Consider the following 19,256-nt stretch of genomic DNA (forward strand, 5'->3'; position numbering starts at 1 on the left):
TCCAAAGGAAATTGGTTTCATAGGGCTGCAGCTCTATCAAAATAAGTAAAGCCTCACCTTATACCTCATAAAAAATGGCAATTCTAGTGTTAAAAAACCTTTAAATCGTATATCTCTGCTTGAACATTATAGTTATGCAAAAAGATTAGGATTTCAAAATTTTAAAATAGTGTATTTTGCAATAAGTCATCTAGACCATTCATTTTGCCCTAAAACTAGGTGTTTCAATACTGAAAATCTTTGGGATGATCTGAAAACTTTATTTTAATCTCTAATAATAAAATTTAAAACTTCAAAAGTAGTGTAGATCGAGCAGATTTATGAATACTTAAAAATCTTAAAAATTGACGGTCAAAAAATACATTACAAGATGCACTATTTCTAAGACTTGACATACATCTTGAGGTTGAGAATATCAATTTGAGGATTTTTGGGCTTCAAAACAACTTATTTTAGTGAAATTTTGAGGTGCGCCCTAAATTGATGTTTAGAGCATCGGCCATGTATAAACTTTTGGGCAAGCTTTCTATGCTTTCCACACAGCATAGAAGTTATATCATCCCCTTTATCCAACCATTCATTCTGAATGGAGGGCTTAGATTGCCCCAATCACAATGTCACGTCTCTAAACTATTTTTTTTTAATGTTTTTTTATAAACTATTTTGACACCAAATTTTGGACATCCATTCCTCTATTAAACTTGCACTAGCAAAAAATGTAAATAAATATTTTCAATAAAATAAAATGATAAAAATACCTTTGAAAGTTTTAAAGGGTATTTTGGTCTTTATATTTTGTCAAAAAATTATTTTTAATATTTTTTATAGGTACGCCCCAATACGAAGATGACATGTATCAAATTTCATATCCATACACTTTGTATAAAAAAAGCTAAAAATAAAATAATTTGAGATATCGGATTTAAAATCAAACAATGAGTAAACTTTTTTGATAGATTTAAAATCAAACAATGAGTAAACTTTTTTGATAAAAATTAGATGGCTGGATGGTTGGAGAGGATAGAATTTTTATGCTGTAGGGAAAGCATATAAACCTTTCCCTAAACGTTTTATGGGTTTTTTCTTTAATAAATGTTTAGAATAATTAAAAGAAAGGAAAATGAATTTCACCTATGGTCCGGAAATTTGCTATCCGCACTCATTACACGGGTGAAAGTTGATTTAAAATGCTCGATTTGAATATGTCCCACCTCATTTTTGGGTGTTTCCAATTGTATTGATAAGGCACGTGTTCCAAATCAAGTTTCAAATATATGGCGCGAGCTAACGAAGTTAGGGTTTCAGAAATTTATCTCAGAGAAAACGCGGCATTTGCTTAATTATAGGGCTCACATGGCTTCACGAAATTAGGAATTCAGATCTGCAGAGAAATGGTGCTGGTTTCTAGGGTTTATCCGCTTAAACCCTGCCAAATTTTGCTGGCTACTGTTCTCGAGAAGCGATTTTCTTCTTGTTTCAGAGCTAAAAAAATGCGTCAATTCGGCCATGCGTTTTCCAGGTATAATGGTTTTTGGTGCAAGAATTCGTCTGAAGAGGTAAAAGGTATGGAAGATTATCGGGAAGCGTTTTCTCGTCGAATGGAAATGGCCGGAATCAAGCCACACCATCGAATTGGCAAGTTTTCAGCTCTCCCTTTCTTTCAATCTCTCTCTCTCTCTCTCTCTCTCTCTCTCCAAATTTCCACTTGAAGCTATTGAATTGTTACCTCTTTCTCTATTTCGTAGTGTTTTCCCACTGTTGAGTTAGCTCTCATATATCTCTCTATGTTCCATTTCACAGTATTGGAAAGATTACCCCTCTCTCTATGAGCTCTATTTCACTCCAGTGAAATGGTACCTATCTCTATATGAACTCAATTTCACAATTTTTAATTGATCACCCCATCTTTTTCTTTCTGTTTGGGCTACTTTCTCTTTTTCTCTATCTAGTTTTTTCATCCCTGCCAAGTTAACTAGGGATTTGAGCAGTCACCAAGCTCAGAAAACGTCTATATGTACAATGATCCTTACTAAATTCATTCAATGGTATCGAGTCCCATCTATTGTAGACAGTATCTTCAGTTTCATTTATTGAAGGAGGGATCCAAGTATATAGGATGCAGATTATGATTTTCTATGTTATCTCCCTTATTATTGCCTGAATGGATAGATTACGATTCTCTTTTCGCCCAACAATTTATTTCTTGCCAAGCCACCCAGATGATGTTGGGAGGGAGACCTTCCAAATCTTATCAAGGCACCTGTTTGCATTTTTCTTTATGAGCCAGCTTGCTACAAGGCTTTGGATATTTCAGCCGGTGAATTGCATAGGTGTGGAACCTCCACAAAACTGTTTGGTGAATGTGGTGCACAAAATTACAAGTGGTATATGGGTACTCTTGTCTCTCATTTTCAGTTTTATGCAAGTAATATATGTTATCCAAATGGGGGCCTCATTTTTGGATGCTATCATTAGTGATCTGGCGAATGTGGTGCACAAACTTACAAGTGGTAAAAAAATTAAATTGGCATCTCCGGGACTCGAACTGGAGACCTTCAGCGCGTTAGACTGACATGATAACCATCTGCACCACCAAACACCCCTCAATTGGCTACTTCTCTCTCTGCTGCATTCCATTTCACACTATTGAATATACCTCGCTCTTTCTCTATCTCTATCTCTCTCTGAGTTGGTCATCTCTCTCTCTCTCTCTATTGAGTTCTTTTTACTCCATTGAATTGATCATCTCTCTATATCTCTCTCTATTGGGTTCCATTTCACATTATTGAATTGATTATCTATGTCTCTTTCTCTCTCTCTATCTATTGAGTTCCATTTCACATTATTGAATCGATTAACTACATATGTTTCTGCGTGCGTGGGCACGCTCATTGAGTTCTATTTTTTGATTGCCCCTATCTATTCATTTCTGTTTCACCCTAGACCCTCTTGCTCTCTTTTGAGTGCCATTCCACACTAATAAATTGATTATCTCTCACACTCTCTTCCTCTGTCTAGTTCTAATGGGCACTCTTGAATAGGCTATCTCTCTATCTCTCTCTAGTTCTATTTTGAACTGTTGAATTGGTTATTGCCTTTCTCTTTCTTTCTCCTATTTATCAAGAAAGTCTATAGTAACTTGAATTCCTCAAATTCGTTTGAGCCACAAAAATCATGCCATGGATTAATCAACACTAGAAATGAAGAAAACCTAGAATATGGATTTTGAACCTAGTCCCGTTCATTGCTATGATGTTATTTGTACATTTATTTTCAACCCTTTTTTAGAATTCATGCTTCTGCGATTATGTGCATGCCAGAGATATATATTGTGATGCATTGAACAAGTGGCTGTTTTAGACATCAATTATTCACAGGAACGAGTAAATGATTTTATCAACACAATTGTTCTGTTCTCTGATTAGTCGCTGACAAGTGCTTGTCTCAGTTTCAATGTGACCATGGCTCTACAAATGTAATTGAGCTTTACTGTACTGTTCTATATTATTCCTGTTATGGCCAAAAATTTGACAGGACATTCATTACAGGTATACGTCGATTTGGTTGAAGTTGATAATAAATTGCTGTTTTTATTTATTATAAAATTTTTGTTGCTGCTAATGGTAATTTATTATTAATACTTTTCCTTGGCTGATGGGACGGATTATGGATGAAATAATGAAAGACAAAAGGGAAATCAAGAAGAAGTATGATAAATAGTTTTTGCAAAAGTTTGCTAAATTTCAAACATAACTCATAGATCTTGGGCAATAAAAATGAATTCCTTTACCATGCTCTTGTTTTCACCAGAATATTGTTCCACCATTTGAATGGAACCTGAATCTAAGCCACCTATATTTCGTCATTAGTAGGATAAAACTCGATGCAAATTTTTGGTTTTGTCCGTGAACCAAATATTTCCTTGGTTTTACTTCATCCGCATTGTTTGAATCCATAGAATGTCAATGTTGAATAAGCAGCTGAATTGGAAACAACAAAATAGAACATTATTGGATTATCCTCTCTATTCAAGCTATTAAACAACAAAATAAAAATTATACCCTCATAGATCTTTAATAAATTTTATGTAATTGGTTATGCTTTCAGCTATGGGAGTATCAGGTGGACCAGATAGCATGGCGTTGTGCATTTTAACCTCAGAATGGAAATCTAATGCCCTTGATGGTAAGGATATTAGATCTGGGAACTTAAAAAGTCTTCTCGGTATTGTGGTTGATCATGGTCTACGTGCTGAGAGTGAAGCAGAGGCTAAGTATGTAAAAGGCTTGGTTTCAAACATGGGTAAGTTGTTGTACATGTATGATGTTTATGCATAGATTGACTATTTATTGTCTTTACAAGAATAGATATATTTGGCCACTGTGCTATTAATTGCAAACTGGCCAAATTTGTACAAACGTATAGGTATTCAATGCGAGATTGCATGTTGTGATTGGTCTGATGGTAGGCCTGAGCAGGGTCATCTACAAAAAGCAGCTCGTGACATGAGGTGGGATTCTCTACCTTTTTTAAATGCTTATCTTTCTATTTCTTCACTACTACCATATCTATCAGTGTAGCTTGTACTATGACCTTTATTTTAGGTTAACTATGACCTTTATTTTATTTATTTCTTGTGTTGATGGGCATATCATGGTACTCCAACATCCATGATTTTGTTGTACTTTGACATTTTTTCAATTGCATGATTTCCTTTATCATAAGTGAGCCTGATTTACTAGCTTGACCAAGGCCTTGTAAGCCAACCTGTTGGGAACCTTGACTAGCCCTTTCATGGTAGCAGGTGTTCTTTTTCGTCCTTATGAATTTTCTGTAGTTTGGCTTTGTTGGCACCTGGTTTGATCAAAATTGGGTTGAAATGGTCAATGAGGTTCGATTGAATTTGGTCCCACTAGAATCCATAGTTTTGATCCCTCCATTGTTTATCATCTCTTTGCATTCTCACATATTATTTGACCCCATCATTTTATTTCCTACAATCAAGGCTTAAAAGCACGGATCAATGACCCGGATTGCCTATCTAGAAAACCAGTCCAGATCGGTGGATTTGCAGTCCGGATCGGCAATCCGGCCGAGTGAAGCTGCCAATAAATTTTTTTTAAAAAAATTAGAGAACAAAAATAAGTTGATTTTTTTAAAAAATAAAGTGGAACTAGTTGTTTGATAGAACTGGCTGTTTTTGTCAGAGAACTAACCGATTCCCGATATTTTGGCAGAACCGGACCAGCCATGACGATTCCCGATCCAAACCGGCCGGTACCGGTCTGGTTCGCCGATTTTTTAAGCCTTGCCTACAATGTTAATGTCTCCATGCTCTATGTGCCATTTTTATGTTGACTGGGTCTTTATTTTTCATTTATGGAAGCCATTGTTTTATTGTATTGTAATCATGTCATGGATATGATGGTCCTTGTGCATCTGAACTGCCACTCTTGGGGGAGGATCTAAACTGCATGGGTCCCTCATAAGAAAATGTGACTTGAGTCACGGCTTGCATTTTATTTTTTAGTTCATTTGGCCTTTGTGGAATGGCTGTTGATAGACCCCAGGTGCATCAAAACCGCGATATGCGTGGTGCATCAGATCATGATCTATCGTATTTGTTACTAATGTGTAGAATGCATGTGCTTCTAATGGTTGAAACCTAGCTGTGCTTGCATACTATTATGCTTCCAAATGTTGATGCTATATGGATATCATAAATCCTGTTTTCATGCTATATGGATATCATAAATCCTGTTGTCTTCCTTTTCATGTTTTGAACTGCAAGGAGTTAACTCCCTTTTCTTCATTGTCTGAACTTTTTAATTTTCTTTTTCAGGTATAAAATTTTTCAGGATTTATGTACTGAGAACCAGATTGATGTGCTGCTTGTTGCACACCATGCTGATGATCAGGTGTACCTATGTTTTATTTTTTGGGATAAAAAACCCATTCATTGGCAATTTTACTGTGTTCGTTGTGTATGATGGTCCTTAATAAATATCCATTATTTGAATGGTGTATCATTTCAATCTTGCTACTTATGATTTAAAATATATGTGACTCAAATAATTGTTTATTCGGCATTGTGTTTCCTCAGTGCATGGGCAAACTTCATACTTTGCCCATGCATTGTGACCTCTGATTTTGTAATGTATCGTACTGGATATTCTAGTTTACTTTGGCCTCTCAACTTTAGAATTCTTAATGCTAATAATCTTGGTTCCTAATTGATATTTCAGGCTGAATTGTTCATTCTCAGATTATCACGGAATAGTGGTGTGCTTGGACTAGCTGGCATGGCTTTTGTTTCTCAATTATTTCTGGAGTCTTTACACAATTATGGAGAAAATTCTGCCGGTGATGGTGTTTTACTAGTGAGACCACTTTTGCAATTTTCAAAAGACGACCTTTATAAAGTGAGTTTGTTTTATCCTCTTTTTGTTAATGGGTCTTACACATATTTATTGGATAGCTTTTTAGCTCTCTAATTTCTGGCTTACATTTCCACTTGTGGGTTTTGGGTTCTTTTACATAATATTTTCACCTTTCCATGTTAGAAACTGCAAATCAAATTGAACAATTCAATTAGTCTGGCATTGCAGAAATCAGCATATCTTTCTGCTCTTTATCCTGTTTTCTCTTTTGTGTGACAGTTCTCTTTCTTTCTTTGAACTATGGGGCGGCTCTCGTCCACCTGTGAAGTAGTTTTGCTTGTGCTTTGTCATACCAATTAGGATGGGCTTCTCCCTAAGCTCCTGGTCACTAAAGTCTAAATAGTTATCAATGTTTATCTTGGTGCAAATTGGTTTTCATACTCAAGCTAAAAGTGTTAGTCAAGTATTTTATGGATGTTCACAATTGTGAATTCAATTTCTCTGTCAAAATTCTAGGTGTTTGGGTTCTACATTATTGTATCCTTATAAATTTCTGCTACATATTTTTTGTAAAGTATTATGGACACAAATCGGGTGCTATGCGAATATGAAGTGGAATTACAGGTTTTGTTTTGAAAGTCGGGTATATGAGATTCATAAATAGACAAAAGTTAGGTATATGGATTTGGGACTCCGTAGGTTTTTCATTTCTTCACAAATTCTGAAATGATGTATAACTTATGTTTGGGACAAAAGGAAACTCGAAAGGTTTGGTAGAATTGGAGGTGTTCCTTTGTGTTTTCATGGAGCTCTGTTCCTATATCGCATGTTTGATTAACAAGAAATTACAAAATGGGTCCAAGGACATTGATGTTAGATTTTATTCTTGTAAATTATTCGTAACTGACTTTATCCATCTTTGTTGTTGGTTGTACTGGTCAATATGTCTACTTCAGTTCTTTGTTGTCAATTCAGAATGAAGGAAACTCGGAAATATATAATTTCTTCTGCAGTTTTGAGGGGAGAATATGGTAATGTTGTAGGACCATGCTTCTTACTGATTCGTATAAAGTAAGCTATAATATATATAAGCCTATATATGATTTCTCAGTGCTGTAGGCATTCAATATCAATTGTAACTAAGTATGATCGTTTGACTTTCCAGAGTCTCTCTTTTAACTTACTGATTATGGTACTGAAATCTTTGATTCTTAAGTTGCTATGGAATTTTAACAGCTTTTGGTAGTGAGCGAACATAGCATTGGTCATAAAACTAGAAAAGGTCCATGTGTTGCTTACCTGGTAGAAAAATGTGACCATATTCTTTTGGCTAATGATCTAAACATTACAAAATGGTTGGCCTTTCAAAATCTATGTGAAATTCCTTGCAAAAAAAAAAAAAAAAAAAAAAAAAAAAACCAAGTTATTGAAACTTAGCCTAAACAATCAGTTTAACCTTGAAATGGCATGAGTCAGGGAAACTATTCTATGATGCAAAAGTTATTTCTTTGCTCATGATTCCTGATGCCCTCTGGATTAGGACTAGATTTGCTAAAACATGGTCAATGTTTAGGCATCTAGTCAACATAGGAGCCAAGATCTTCTAGCCTCTTAAATACCTCGATATCAGCATGCAGGCTATTCTACCTACAGAAATATCCATCATACACACTGTCACAACAATTTCTGTTCTCTGCTGGTACTCTTTAAGTCTCTTTTGCTTCCACTTGATATTATTTTATACTTATCTATTTTTTTTTTTTTTTTTGAAGAGATAATTTTTCTATTGATTGTTTATTTTATTAAATAGGTACCGAAGTCAACTACAACATATCGGATTGACTTCAAAGGATTTAGATTAAGGAATTAAATGTTCTTTTGTCTACATACATCAAACATTGATGTGCATAATCTTTTAAATATTCTTGCATTTATATTTTACAGATATGCCAAGAAGCTAGGCAACCATGGGTGGAAGACCCAACAAATCGAAGCCAATTATTTGTTCGTAATAGAATTCGGATATCTCTGAGACACTTATCAAGAAGTGAGTAGGAAAAAGATCTTATTGTGCCGGAATTGCCTTCTAAGTTGTTTTGAATTGTCTTGTGTTTTACTTAAGAGCGGTACATGTGGGCGATATGATGCTTTAGAAAGTTTTTAGTCATTGCATAATCTTGAATAAGATTTAATTCTTTGATATTGGTCATTAAGTTCTCACAGCCAAAGCACAAAATCCCCTTATTAAATAATGATAACTAATGTATATGCTAACGATTTATGTTGAATTTATATTATTAAATGAGCCCTTGTGAAATTGAATCTTCCTAAAAAAGACAGGAAAAGGAAAGTAAAATGTACATCCTCTGTCTCTTATGATGTGATGCACCATGTTACAAAGAAACGTGGTCCAAGGATGTCTGCTTTTGTAGAACAATATCATGGAAAGAGGCTTCTCAGAGCATGTTCTTGCTAATTGTAGTCTCTAAGTTTATTTGTTGTGCTTAAGTTGATTTTCTTACCTCTCAGTTCCCCATGTGTCAACATTTGTCTAACACTAGTGAAAAAGGAAAGAATGCCTTCATTATCCACTTAGTTGTATGTAGTGGATCCATGTAATGGTCATGTTAGGGCCACCTAATGCTTTGAGATGATGACACCCCCAGAGGAGAAGCATGATAACATTTTCGATTACAAAGGCTCGTTATAACTTCTGATAATCTTGTTTACTTTGTCTCTGATGGCTTAGAATACCAAGAACATGTTTGTGTATCATGCCGGAGAAATCTTTTAGCATTAATTGGTGGCAGAAACTAATCTGGTTATTGTTTTCCCAGGTGTTTTCAGAGCTGAATTGGATGCAGTTATTTCTGCATGCCGCAAGACAAGATCATTTGTGGACCACTATTGCAATATTTTGATAAAGCAAACTGTGACTATTGTGAATGTAAGTTTTAAATAACTTGGCCTCCATGTATGCCTCAATGTACGATTGATCCTTTTTTTTGGGAAAATATCATATAAGGGATCACAACCTCTTATACAATCATTAAGGGGATAAAAATTTAACGTTGAGGGTTTATTTTGTAATTTTTATTTCATTCAGGTACTTCCTCAAAAAATATCTTGAAAAATAAAGAATACCCAATCTTCCCTGATGAGGGTTGTAATCCTAAACAAACAGGGGCATTTCAGTAACTTGACCCACCTAAGGCCCCAGCCAAATAACGGGAGTACCCATGGTTGTCCATGGGGATAAATTACTAAGGGCAATTTTGGTGCTTTTGAATATATTGTTTGAGGAGGTACTTGAAGCAAATGAAAGTTAAAAGCAAACCCTCTAATGTTAATTGGGATCTTTTGATCCCCCTTTAATGATTTTGTAAGGGGCTTTGAAGGATATTTTTCCTCTTTTTTTTGGGCGTTGGGTTGGGTAGATCAGCATGTTCTTTAAACTTAGGACATAGTGTTGCAATAGTCAACACCCCAGCCAGTCAAGCCCAATCTCCAGTCGTTATCATCTAGCTTTGATTACAAACAACATATCACACCCATTCTGAATCTGGTGGATATTTTACAAACATTTCCTCATTGCGTGTTTTATAGCGCAACTGCATAACGTGAACGCCAATTCAAGTAGTTCTTTTTTCTGGATGTATTATTTATATAGTCCTATACATAAAGTGCTACTTAAATTGATTAAATGTAGTAATTCATTTTCTTTATTGATGGATTATTTATTTGGACTCCTTTTCTTTTTTTTTCTATTTTAGGTTGATTAAAGATGAATTATATGGTAAATGGATGCGGGACTGAAGTTTTGTTCTTATAAGTCTCCTTCTGCATTGGGTGGACAAGGGAAATTGTTTGAGCACTTTCACCCCACTTGCTCATGGATTTTCTCTTAGCATTAACAGTGTTCATATCTAGGATACTGGGTTTGAGTTACCAACTTTTTTCTTCTGTGCAACACAGACTAGGTTGCTGTTGGTCAATCTTTTATTCAATTCTGTCCCCTGGTGCTATGATGGTCTTCTTTTCTCTAGGATGAGGATGACACTTATAGGTGTGTATTTATGTGTGTTATTTAGCTCTGGAATAACTATAGAGGCCTTTTTAGTAATTCAGTGATTTGGCCCTCAACATTTGGAGGGAACTGGAAGTTAGAGGTCTCCCATCCCTTGCCATTCCTCTCTCTCTCTCTCTGCCTGTCTTGGCAGAGGTCTCTGTGATCCCTCTCTTCGTCTCTAATCATCAGCTCTCTTTCGCCTTATTCTCTCTCTCTCGTGTGTGCGCATGTGCATGCATGTGTGCATGCGTGTGTGTGTGTATGTGTGTGTGTGTGTGTGTATGTGTGTGTGTGTGTGTGTGTTCTTCTCTACAATAGCAGAGGGGAGTAGGGCTACCAGCCCCTTCCTCTAGGGATGGAGCCCTAAAGAGAGGGGGCGAGGGGGTTTTCCACTTCACTGCTGACAGAATATGATTTGGGGGTAGGGGTACTTTGATATTCTGGAGTTTTTTATTCAGTCTGATTGGTGTTACTGGTGGTCTGAACACAACAACTCCTTGAAAAATCTAATAATCTAGGAGAATAACTAGGTTTGCTTTGCTATCAGGATGCTTCAAAGTGTTCTTTTTGTTTAGTTGAATCTAATGGATATATTTACCAAAAAAGAAAGAGTCTAATGGATATATAAAATGTTGATTAATGTGCTAGCACTATGACTTTATTACTGGGACCAACTGCTGCAGTGTGAACAGAGAAGCCTATATATCTGTTCTGTTAGTGTTTTTTATCCTCTGGGAAGTTGAGTCAACCAACCAAGATATTGGCTTAACCTTCCTCTTATGGATCCATATGCATGAATGAGGCTTTTTCTTATTTGTTACTTCCAGGCAGGAAAACACAAAATGTAGATGCATTTGGATGAAGACTTATGTTTCGTTTGATTATGATTTGGGTGCAGTATGGTTATGCCAAAATTGATTTGGAGAAGCTTAATGCGTCAAATGTTGAGGATCTATGCCTCTCAAAGTTCATTACAATAGTTTTGCAGGTAGAAGAAAATCGAAACAGTTTGAGATTTACCTTGTCGGTGTTGTATCTTTGATCTTTTCAGTTATGAAAAATGCACACAAATTTGTGTTGTTTTGAGACTGTTATTACTTTAGATCCTACTGCTAATCTCTTCCTTTATTGCATTAGTTTATCTCTCAGAGGCATAGGCCTGTTCGTGGTAGTGTCTCTGCGGCACTATTGAAGTACATCCGTGGCTTCCCATGCAAGGTCCACTCAGTTTGGCCATGTTGGTATTCTTATTCCATTCCAATGCGGACTATCTAAATCTAAATCCGTTTCATGGCCAATAGAAAAAACTTTATATACTTCATGCTAATCTTTCCTACTTTGGAGGCTGACATATTCTGCTTATTATGAGCCCAATTGTGTTCATTCTGCACAGTGTTACAGTTGTAACCAGTGATTCAAAAGTCGGCGAGTCGAACCGGCCTCGCCCGGTTCGACTTGAGAACCGGCACACCCATACCGGTTCTAATGAAATATCGGGAATCGCTCGGTTCTAGAGAAGAACCATCGATTCCGTGCTGTAAATCGCCATGTGACGTCATGAATCTCCCGATTCTTCGATTCATGATGTCATGACCCGCCCAATTCTTCAACAGTGTGCATTGTCATAGGCATTTTTGTAAATTTCAGGGTAAAATAGGTTAAAAATCACAGGAACCTAAGGTCCGCACGCCTCGCCACATGGCTCTCATTGCTTTGCACACGTTATCCTCGTTGGGTACGAAGAAGTATTTATTCACCAACATTTTCTTTTACCTTTTCGATGTGGGATAATGTGAAAAGGTATTAACTTGAAACATTGATATATTATATTATTTTGTTTCTTCACTAAGTTGCATGTGCCGTATCGGTTATCACATACCTTCCTCGTGTGGAGGATGTTGGTTCGAATCCCCTCTGGAGGAAACGTTGTTTTTTTCTTTTTATTTGTCAAATTTTTTCTTATCAAAAAATGAAATATTTTTTTATCAATTTCGCTTGTTGTCAAAAAAATTTCTTATCAATAAAATAAAAAGTTTCTTATAAAAAAAAATGAAAGGTTCTTATCAATTATTTCTTATCAAATTTCTTTTTTTTGTAAAAAAAATAAAAGGTTTTTGTCAAAAAAATAAAAAGTAATAAAAAGTTATTGTAAAAAAAAAGTTCTTATAAAAAAAAAAAAAAATACAAGTATTTTTTGTCAAAAAAAAGGTTCTTGCTAAAAACAAAAAAAAATTTAATACGACAAACATTTCTTGTAAACAAATAAAAGGTTTTTGCCAAAAAAAACTAAAAGGTTCTTATCAAAAAACCATTCTTTATTGTAGTCTATGTATGATTATATACTTCATCCATGATAGTCTCATGATTTTTATTTTGTGTGATGTAATTTAATGGTTAAAATAAGTTCATTCAGTGGTTTAAAAACGGATCGGTGGCCCGGATCGGGCACCCCAAAAACCCATCTGGATCGGTGAATCGGCAATCTGGATCGGGAATCAGCCTAATCAGTCGGATTAAGCTTTAAAAAAAATTATTAAAATTTATTATAAATGTTGTTTTTTAGGAATCCAATAAGAAATAGGGGTACTATATTATTAATTTTCTTTTTTTTCATCAATATGTGAATATTGAAATATTTTTTCTTTGTATAAACTTATTTTAACCATTAAATTATATCACACAAAATAAAAATCAAGGAACTATCATGGATGAAGTATATAATCATACATGGACTACAATAAAGAACGGTTTTTGATAAGAACCTTTTAGTTTTTTAGGCAAAAGCCTTTTATTTTTTTACAAGAAATGTTTGTCGTATTACATTTTTTTTGTTTTTTAGCAAGAACCTTTTTTTGACAAAAAATACTTGTATTTTTTTTTTTTTATAAGAACTTTTTTTTTTGACAATAACTTTTTATTTTTTTGACAAAAACCTTTTATTTTTTTGACAAAAAAAAGAAATTTGGCAGGAAAAATAATTGATGAGAACCTTTCATTTTTTTTTATAAGAAACTTTTTATTTTATTGATAAGAAAATTTTTTGACAAAAATCAAAATTGATAAAAAAAACCTTTCATTTTTTTGATAAGAAAAAAATTTGACAAAAAGTGAAATTGATAAAAAACCTTTCATTTTTTTGATAAGAAAAAAATTTGACAAAATAAAATAAAAAAACAACGTTTCCTCCAGAGAGGGGATTCGAACCAACTTCCTCCGCACGCGGAAGGCATGTGATAACCGGTATGCCACATGCAACTTAGTGATATTAAAAACGCAAACAAAATATATAATATATCAATATTTCAAGTTAATACCTTTTCACATTATTCCATATCGAAGAGGTAAAAGAAAGTCTTAAGTAACAATTATTTCTTTGTACCCAACGAGGATAACGCGTGCGAAGCAATGAGAGCCACATGGCGAGGTATGCGGACCTTAGGTTTCTGTAATTTTTAACCTATCTTACTCTGAAATTTACAAAAATGCCCATGACAATGCACACTGTTGAAGAATCGGGCAGGCCATGATGTCATGAATCGGGAGATTCATGATGTCACATGGCGATTTACGGCATGGAATCGCTGGTTCTTCTCTAGAACCGGACAATTCCCGTTATTTCACTGGAACCGGCACGGGTGTGCCGGTTCCCGGGCGAGTCCGGTTCGACTCGCCGAATTTGAATCATTGGTTGTAACTGTCAGCAAAACTAAGATGATATGTTTTTCCTTCTCAAAATACATTGAGATTGATTCAACTGACTCTGTTCAGAACAGCTGATGGATATTTACAGGTTTCACTATGAACAATTTGGGAAGATCTAAGATCACTTATTCGTGCACACACAACACACTTTAAAATGCCATGGACTTTGGTGGTAGACCGATCTGATGTCTTGGTTTCTTTTTTTTCTTAAACACATCCCTGGTCACAATTTACAGAAAAGGTAAAGGCAAGAACATTTGGAAATTTACTTATTCGCCAAAACTTTGACATTGTCAATGACTTTCTTTGCAGAGCGCGTTTACTGCAGCTGCCTGTTACCTCTGCCCGGCTCCCAGTTCCAAAGGTAAAAAGATCCTAGTGTGCTTTTCTCATGGTTCTCCCCAGCCATCAAGCCCAAGAGTATCAAGTAGATACCTTTACCACCACAGAGTACAGAGACACTCTTCATCTAATGAGATTGAGCACATTATCGCATCTGCAAAATTATATTCTGATCAATTTGTGCCAGATGCATCAAATGTACCATTTTTGCATGCCACATCTTCAGACTGTGTCCTTATTGAAGCAAGGAAACAAGGCCTTCTATCCCACTCAACTCACTTGAGCATCCTTTCACTGCAAAGGGAGGAATCCAAGCAATTTTTGGACAAGAAGGGAGCTAACTTATTGCCTAAGGGGAGGCAAGAAACAGAACCCATGAATGTATTTAATAGTGAACCCCTCCAATGTGGGCATCTATATCACTTCATGAATAGATTTTGGGTCACATGGAATCATCAAAGGGGAAAAATTTCAGATGATACTTTTCATTTTGATGAAGCCAAGGACTTCAACTTGAACATTGAACAAGACAGGTGGAATTGTTGTTTGTCTTCTTGTGTAGTTGAGGACACAACTGTTCTGATTCGCCACATGGAAGATGCTGATTGGATGTTACTTGCTGACCTGGCAATCAGCAGGTCATCACTAGAGCAAAATTCGCATGGAGTCTTGACACAAACAACCGATGTTACATCAAGAGTTGTTTCAGATACAACCACAATGAGAGCCGATTCATGTTCAGATTATGTAAGATGGTCAGCAAAGAAAGCTCTCCAGTTATTAAAGTGTATTCCAGTCTCTGCAAGGAGAGGGCTTCCTGTGCTAACTGATAAACATGGACTCCTACTTAGTGTTCCGGTAAGTTCTTTGTGCATATTACTCTTTGGACCATCCTAATTATGCTTGCTGTTTAGTGCTTAAAAACTCGGTGAGTCCAACTCGGACTTGCCCTAGTTACTTGGAACTAGCATCCTGCTGGTGATGAGTTAGTGCTCAAGTTATTGGTGGGGCATTACAACGTGAAGTCTTGTACTCCATTCCTACCGCGGTTAGGGGACCCTTTCTGCACTGAACTATCTAAAAAAGAAAATAATGGAAGTTGGTGAAGAGAGTGAGACTCATTTGGACTTTCGCTTTCAGTATTTTGTCATGATTTCTTTCTCTAATTTTGTCAGAGTGTTTGCTTCAAGCGCTGCCCTTACATGTCAGTTCTCGTAACATTCAAGCCTAAGGTGCCCCTCGGAGGAGGTTATAGTTCATATATATGAGAACCAACAACTGGACGTCATAAAGGTATCCACTCAGATCCCATCTCGTTTATTCTACCCTTTATATAAATTTTTGGGAAAATATGATTCAAATGGACAAACCACCTCAAAAAATCAATGTGGTAGCTAACTTAATAAATTTAATGACAAGTGGTTATTTTTAAAATATTATTCATTTAGGTAATTCAAGAATTTATTAAAAGATGCAGACATTGCCCTTACTCTGGCCTTGTAATGCTGAGGAAGTAGCCATTTTAGTAATTTGACCCACGTAAGTCACTAAGCCAAATGATCTAAGTACCTTGCTTGTTTCGGCTAAAGACTGGGAATATCTTTTTTTTCCATTAAAGAATCTTGTCTCGGGATTTAGTATCTGTACTTAATTCGCCTAAGCCAATAGATGTAAATACTGCCACTTCTGCCAGATTCCTAACTAGGAATAAGTTCTTTTTACTGAAAAATCTTGCTGCGGTTTTGGAACTTGGAACAAGAAAGGGTATATAGGTCCCTTGGCTCAATTAACTTTAGTATCCAAATTACCAAAGTGTCTATACTTCTTTAGGCTTCCGAACATTTTACAACAAAATAGTCCAGGAGTGCCCAAGTGAAATGTCCGTTAGAAAGTAATCTTGTTGCTTGTAACTCGGTTGATCTAACCACCTCATTGAGGTTTTTGAGGAGATTTGACCATTTGATAGATATTTTCCTTATTTTTTTCCCCTTCATTGTAGATGCATTTTTCATTGACTCTACTACATAGCATGGTTGTAATGCGCTTATTGGCATATGATTATCGGATAGCTCCGTACGCTCTCTGGTCTATAACATATTTAGAAGGTTGGATGAGTTCGAATGCAAAATTCAAGCTCATTTTGCTTCAAAGATGGCTCCAAGGAATTAAAGATTTACAGTTACTCCCTTGGGCAAAACAGCCACTCAAGTCTTGAAAATGCAGGTACAGAAACTGTACAACAACAAAAGAAAAGAACAGAAAAGGATGAAGACAGCGCAATCGCCTATCAGCTGATGACTACGCCTGCTTCTCCATGGCACAACACATGATAGCATTCCCGCTGCGCTCGCACCCCTTGGCAGGTCTCTGATTATTTATCTGACCAATACATGTCGTTTTAGTTCACCCTCCTGCTTTGTTTAACGTATGTTTGTAAGTTAAGTGTGGCTGGTGGGCCATAAAAGAGTGAACCCTTAATCTACCACTGATCGATGAGTTTCAATGTGTAACGAGGCGGAGATTGCATTCGCTCTTTTGAAATTTCACGTAGAAACACTATGGTGCCCACCGTGGCACCTGTCTAACTAAAAACTGCTTAAAACGAAACAAAGAAAATTCTATTGATGATTTTGCATTTTATTTGTCATTGCTCTATTTGGACCTCCGCTGCTTATTGAATATAGAAAAATAATAAAAAAAATCATTTTGGTAGTGTCGTTACCTTATCTCTTGCTTATAATTTAGGATTACTTATTTTCTTCTTTGCCCCCCCACCCCCCAAAAGAAAAAAATCACTGATAGTTCCTTATATTTTGATTTTCTTTGTGGGTATTATTTTCTTTACTTGCTCAACAAAATAAAAACGGCATAAATAGAAACTCCTGTAAAAAAAAAATCATTGCTTCATTAATTTAGCACCCCCTTCATTGTTCTTTACCCATTAAAAATGTCATTGTTAATATTTTTGTTAGCATCATTTGGATATCCCTTTGTTTACTGAGAAAAGAAAAACAAAAAATTTCACTCTGCTGCCGTCTAACAAATTTTTTTTTGAACTTTGTAATTTATCGAAGCTATTAGATTTCACATCCTATCTATCGTTGTAAGTAATTGTGAGTTTCCAATACCAAAGGTAAATGGTCTTGTAAACAATTTTTTTAGTTTTACCTGTGCTTCTAAAACAAATTGAAAAAAATGAGAGAGAGGAGAGGTGACAAAAAGGTTTCTAAGCCAAAAGGGGTCCAAAGGCATGCGTGCGTCACCGTAGCCTATGCATAATTTCAATGTATCAGTTGCGTGTTCCTCACTCTCCCCACTCAAATTTGAGCATTTCATTTTGGTAAATGGTTTGATAGGGTTGCAGTCCTATCAAAACATGTAAAGCCTCACCTTATAACTTATCAAAAATTACAATTTAAGCATTAGAAAACTTTTACACACAATTATGATGTGGTTGTAAAAAAAAAAAGGATTTTAAACTCCAAAAATAGTAATATTGTAACAAATGATCTATATTATCTATTTCACTTTAAAAATAAGTGTTTATGATTTGTATTTTTTTTATGAGTTTGGAATTTCATTGTCATTGTTGAAAATTGATTTTAGAGCTATTATAGAGATTATTTTTTGCCAATAGTGTTTTTCATGAGTATTTGAGTTAAGATTTTATTTGGTTTTCATAAAGTCCAAGTCTGATAGAAACCTCATTTTTTTTCATTTTGTTCATTATTGCCTTTTCTATCATCTTCCGATAGTTTTTCAAACATTCTTCTTAAAATAAAAGGAAAAAAGAATAAAAATATTTGTTCTTTAGAAAAAAGGGAAAAGAAATAAAAATAACTCATTTGTTCTTTAAGGCTTATTTGGTTTTAATAAAAACATTTCCGAAAAAAATCATATTTGAGGGCCATTTTGCTTTCAAAAGACAAATCTTTTATGAAAAAAAACGAGGCCACCATCTTTTTAAAAAAATAAATAAAAGGTTGCAACTTTATTTATAGAAATAAGGTGGCAATAATTATGAATGGTAGGGATTGAGCATTATCTTAAAAGACATGTCATGTATTGATATTGTTTTAAAAAACATGTCAAATCCACGTTGTCTAAATAAAATAAGCAAAATAAAGTATTGCAACTTTATACAAATCGCACAAAGAAAGAAAGTCCATTTCCCTAAAAAAATAAAAAACTTTTTAAGGACATCTAATTTCAAAAAAAAAAAAATATTAGAGGATTTTCTACGGTCAAAATCACCTTTTAGAGTTTTTGAGGTGCGCCTTACTTCCGTAGGATTGGCAATTGTATGTTGGTAATTTCCCTCTTGTTATTTGGCAATTGTATGTTGGTAATTTTAAACAACCATGATTTCATCATTTGACTTGGGTTGCTTAAGTGGGGCTACCAAAATATTTTGCTCGTCTAGGGTTATAATCTTAGGCAATTCGTCATTTTACTCGTATATTTGGTAAAACACACCTCAGTAAATTAAAACTTAAAAAGATCTAAGGTTGAAAATGATGACACGAGATTTCTATAATGCCTGGGCTTCATGAAAACAAAATAAAACTTCTTCTCAAATCCTTGTTTAGAAAAAACGTTAAAACCTCATCTCAAATCCCTGGCTAAAAATAATTCTCTAAAATCAATTTCTAAGAATGATACTCAAAAAAACGTTATGGCTCTAAAATCAATTTCTAACACCTCGAAATGAAATTTAAAACTCATAAAACGACACATCTTGAGAATCTATCGACACTTATTTT

At 35.1% G+C, this 19,256-nt stretch overlaps 1 protein-coding gene across 13 annotated transcripts; it reads left to right on the forward strand.

The window, feature by feature from the left end:
• The first annotated feature begins 1,214 nt into the window (after positions 1-1,214).
• RSY3 (Adenine nucleotide alpha hydrolases-like superfamily protein) lies at positions 1,215-17,205 on the forward strand. Of its 13 annotated transcripts, none has more exons than XR_016055482.1 (13): positions 1,215-1,635; positions 4,108-4,302; positions 4,426-4,510; positions 5,843-5,918; positions 6,246-6,422; positions 8,325-8,427; positions 9,218-9,327; positions 11,348-11,437; positions 11,587-11,686; positions 14,464-14,515; positions 14,681-15,351; positions 15,669-15,786; positions 16,563-17,205. XR_016055482.1 is itself a non-coding variant. In XM_088866575.1 (13 exons), exons 1-12 carry the CDS (start codon positions 1,392-1,394, stop codon positions 15,759-15,761), a joined length of 1,977 nt encoding a protein of 658 aa, XP_088722701.1. In that variant the 5' UTR covers positions 1,215-1,391; the 3' UTR covers positions 15,762-15,786; positions 16,563-17,205. The 13 variants fall into 13 exon arrangements, 10 of the variants coding, with proteins under 10 accessions (XP_088722701.1, XP_020518275.1, XP_020518273.1 ...); XR_016055481.1 differs by having other exon boundaries at positions 16,717-17,205; XM_088866575.1 differs by having other exon boundaries at positions 11,587-11,667.
• Positions 17,206-19,256: the final 2,051 nt, after the last annotated feature.

The sequence above is a fragment of the Amborella trichopoda genome, chromosome 5 (genome assembly GCF_054954075.1).
Source record: "Amborella trichopoda isolate Santa Cruz 75 chromosome 5, AtrichopodaSantaCruz75HAP2 v2.0, whole genome shotgun sequence".
Taxonomy (NCBI): domain Eukaryota; kingdom Viridiplantae; phylum Streptophyta; class Magnoliopsida; order Amborellales; family Amborellaceae; genus Amborella; species Amborella trichopoda.

What these genes read in the sequence shown, in the direction of transcription:
- RSY3 (XM_020662614.2), top strand. Translation starts at nt 1,392, where the DNA reads ATGGTGCTGGTTTCTAGGGTTTATCCGCTTAAACCCTGCCAAATTTTG. An exon ending in CAAGCCACACCATCGAATTG is followed by an intron (nt 1,636 to 4,107) that starts GCAAGTTTTCAG and finishes TTATGCTTTCAG; the next exon opens with CTATGGGAGTATCAGGTGGA. An exon ending in CACACCATGCTGATGATCAG is followed by an intron (nt 5,919 to 6,245) that starts GTGTACCTATGT and finishes TTGATATTTCAG; the next exon opens with GCTGAATTGTTCATTCTCAG.